This window comes from Cornus florida, unplaced genomic scaffold (genome assembly GCF_030987335.1).
Source record: "Cornus florida cultivar Cherokee Brave unplaced genomic scaffold, ASM3098733v1 CherokeeBrave_3.0.0_Hap2_Chr01, whole genome shotgun sequence".
In the NCBI taxonomy this organism is placed as follows: domain Eukaryota; kingdom Viridiplantae; phylum Streptophyta; class Magnoliopsida; order Cornales; family Cornaceae; genus Cornus; species Cornus florida.
In genome coordinates this window covers 42,184,214-42,187,632 of record NW_026775571.1, presented here as the reverse complement: position 1 = coordinate 42,187,632, position 3,419 = coordinate 42,184,214, and the positions used below count along the sequence as shown (strand labels likewise).

General features: G+C 37.5%; 2 protein-coding genes across 2 annotated transcripts; both read left to right on the top strand.

Annotated features, from left to right (window-relative positions):
• Nucleotides 1-291: 291 nt before the first annotated feature.
• LOC132271270 (uncharacterized) lies at nt 292-657 on the top strand. Its single transcript, XM_059772600.1, has one exon. It carries the CDS (start codon nt 292-294, stop codon nt 655-657), a length of 366 nt encoding a protein of 121 aa, XP_059628583.1.
• Nucleotides 658-1,116: 459 nt separating this feature from the next.
• Nucleotides 1,117-1,782, top strand: LOC132271262 (uncharacterized). Its single transcript, XM_059772588.1, has 3 exons — nt 1,117-1,180; nt 1,229-1,420; nt 1,535-1,782. The coding sequence occupies exons 1-3, from the start codon at nt 1,117-1,119 to the stop codon at nt 1,780-1,782; spliced, it is 504 nt and encodes a 167-aa protein (XP_059628571.1).
• The last annotated feature ends 1,637 nt before the right edge of the window (nt 1,783-3,419 follow it).

The window sequence follows — 3,419 nt, the reverse complement described above, 5'->3', positions numbered from 1 at the left end:
ATGTAAAGGCATCTATTAATATGGGTGAGGGTTTGGTCAGGCAAACCTTAACCATCTTTTCTAGGATGTATTTTGGGCTATCGTTGCCACCATTCCGCAACCGGCACATCAACTAGTTCTACAACCAAAGAAATCCAAGTCGGAAAAGACTCTTGATTTCATTTTTAGATTCGTGAAGTTGATGCCGACATTGTTTGAAGGTTGTTCGGATTTGCTTGTTGTGGATAATTTCATTGATAGGGTAGAGAAACATCGGATTGGTTGAAGATCATTTTGGCAACTTACAATTTCATGGATGATACAGAGATTTGGTGGAAAACCATAACTCACACTTATGATGTGACTACTATAACTTATGATGTTTTCAAGCAACTTTTCTATGAGAAGTATTTTTTGGTTCCCAAGAAGAGGGAATTAAGGACAGAGTTTGTCAATCTTAAGCAAGGGAACATGTCAGTTACAAAGTACGAGAACAAGTTCACATCTATCTCTTGGTTTGAACTGGAGATAGCTAATGATGAGGAAGAGAAGACATTGAAGTTTGTTAATAGCCTTAATTTCACTATTAGGCTGGCAGTAGCAACGGCAAAGTTGACAGAGTATGCAAAGGCAGTAAGAAAGGCCTTAGTTGTTGAGGCAGAGAGCAAGAGTAGATAGGCTATACAAGAGTCATACAAACAGGGCAGGAGTGCGAGTACTACTTCTGAGGTTCATACACAAAAGAAGCATAAGAGTGAGTAAATAGCTAGATCTGCACCAGCAGCTTTAGTTTTCTTAAGGTCGTCTAGACCAGAAGTGATATTTTTCAAGTGTAAGCAGCCCGGGCACTATAAGACATAATGTCCACAGATTCAGTCAGTTCAAAGAAGTTGTTTTAGGTATGGCCAGCAAGCCAGGGACTGTCCACAACGGGGTGGTAGTACAGTCAGTGGTAGGGGGTCATAGCAGAGGCCAACATAGTCTCCCACGTTTCAGTCAGGGTTTTGACCACCGCTACCACAGCCAGCCATAATGTCTCAAGGCTCACGACTAGTTAGGGGGGCTCCATCTAATGCACATATACAGTAGTCCGACTATCATGCCAGTGGTTTTCAGGGGCAAAGGACCCAAGGTCAAATGTATACAGTTATTCCGGCTACTTATCCAGCTGAGCCATCATCTGGTCCATCCGTTGTTAGAGGTATGTTTCTTGTGTTCTATTCCTGGGGTAGCGTGTTGATGAATTCAGGTGCATCGTATTCATTTATTGCATCATCATTTGCACATGCTTTGGGGTTGGAGGTTAGTCAGTTAGATAAGCCACTCAATGTTGATACGCCTATCAGGGTTTCAGTTATTCTTAATAGAGTTTGTCGTGGTTATGCCATTACGATTGCAGGACAGACACTCGAGTTTGACCTCATTCTTCTTGAGATAACAGGTTTTGATGTCATCCTTACGATGGATTGGTTTGCATCGTTTTAAGCTGTTATCGATTATTTCAAGGGCAAGGCATCAGTTTATACTCCGGAAGGGGATTGTTTTTGTTTTGTAGGAGATTGGAGTGATTCCCTCATTTCTTCGTTTTATAGTGTTAAGGGCCGAGATTGTCGTGATTTTTTCTTGGCTAGTCTTTTAGTTGATGATGATAATTTTAATGGGGACGTGTATCCGGCTGTTGTGTGTGATTTTTTAGATATGTTTCCGAAAGATTTAACGGAGTTACCACCACATATAGAGGTGGAGTTTGCTATTGACCTTATGCCTTATACAACACCCATTTTTGATGTGGTCTCTTTGTGAGAGGTCACTTCACAAGGTCAATATGAATGTAATTTTGGAAGCTTTGAAAGTCAATTTTACATTTATAAAATTGATGCAACTATTGTGTTTACCACAAAAATTGTGTTTAAATATTTAGAATTAAGAATGTGCTAAGTGGACATCAACTTTTACATTTATAAAAGTCATAAAACACTTATACGTGAGTATAAAGTGAGAAGGGATAGTCCATAGGGATTATGGTATGGAATCTAACTTGACATTAATGAGCGTGAGATTGAAAAGATATTTGCTTGGTTGATTAAACTAATGTGAGATAATGTGAACATGTAATTGAAATTAAAACTAGATTAAATTGAGTTTATAGATAAAAAGAGAGGCTTAGGGCATAGAATGCACCATTAAGCTCGTGCAACTAAACCAAGTGCCTTCAATTAATGGGGAAAACTTATTGTAATCAAAATGTGGCTACAAGCATACATCAAATCAAGAGGATAATAGAAATTGCAATAATAAGCATGTACTATCAAATTCAAGTATGAATTATCTACCTAACTAGAATTAATCTAAGGTGTAGTACAACCCATCAAGACTAAGCATAACCAATCAAACTAGTTGACAATTATATCCAATAAGAACCATGCATGGCCATCACTAAGCACAATTATAAAAAACACTTAGTGTAGAGATTAATCCTCAATTAATTACACATAAGACAACATGCAACCAACATAAATAATCACTAAAAAGAATTATCAGTATAAACCTTGGTACAACTAAGTTTGAATTCACAAGATCATAGCACTAATTACAATTAATAATCCCCAAAATTGAAAGACAAAGGTTTAATTACACATGTTTAGGGCTCATCCAAGCTCTAAATGAAAAACTAGCCATTCATAAAGAAGGTAGATGTCATCGAGGTAGCTTCACAATCCATTTCTAAGCTTTGACTTGTCTTCTTTTTATTCTTTCTTGGTTGAAACCTTAGAAAGAGTGTGTGTGAATGTAGAGAGAGAATGTCCCAAAATATCCTAATCCTTGCCAAGTGCCCAACCTCTTTTACTAAAAAGGGCTAATTCCTTTACATAGGTGGCTCTAGTGACCTCCAAATGGTCTGACCTCATGCACTAGGATCCTCAAATGATTGCACCACGAGCTCCCCTGAATTGAGGGTTCAATTATGTTTTTCATAGATTTTGAGGCAAGTTTGATCGATCATGGGTAGGTGACAGCTATTAATGTGGATAAGGATAAAGTCTCGATATTTTTATAAAGATAAGAACAATGTTTGTGATCGATCATGGAAGGATTTGATCGATCATAAATGATGAAAGATATTTTATTTGGATAAGGACAAAGGCATTTATTTGGATAAGAACAAGGCCTTTGATCCATCATGGAATCGGGCTGGATTGATCATGTGTGATCGATCGTGACTTGGTTCGATCAATCCAAAAGGAAATTTTGCAGCTTCAACCTCCTTTTTGCTCCATTTTTCCACCAAGACTTTGGTTGATCCTCTTAATACTCTAAAACATCTGAGTTAGGGCATTTCAACCTTATACACCTGAAAAGGGAAAAAACACAAAATAAGACTAAAGTGGAAAAATAAAGATAGAATAAGGTTCTATTATACTCAATATTAGGGTTGAAAT

Excerpts from the sequence above, each read along its gene's own strand:
- LOC132271270 (XM_059772600.1), top strand. The coding sequence starts at position 292 with ATGGATGATACAGAGATTTGGTGGAAAACCATAACTCACACTTATGAT.
- LOC132271262 (XM_059772588.1), top strand. The coding sequence starts at position 1,117 with ATGTATACAGTTATTCCGGCTACTTATCCAGCTGAGCCATCATCTGGT. Across the intron at positions 1,181-1,228 it reads TGGTCCATCCGTTGTTAGAG|GTGCATCGTATTCATTTATT; the intron begins GTATGTTTCTTG and ends TGATGAATTCAG. Across the intron at positions 1,421-1,534 it reads CATTCTTCTTGAGATAACAG|GAGATTGGAGTGATTCCCTC; the intron begins GTTTTGATGTCA and ends TTTGTTTTGTAG.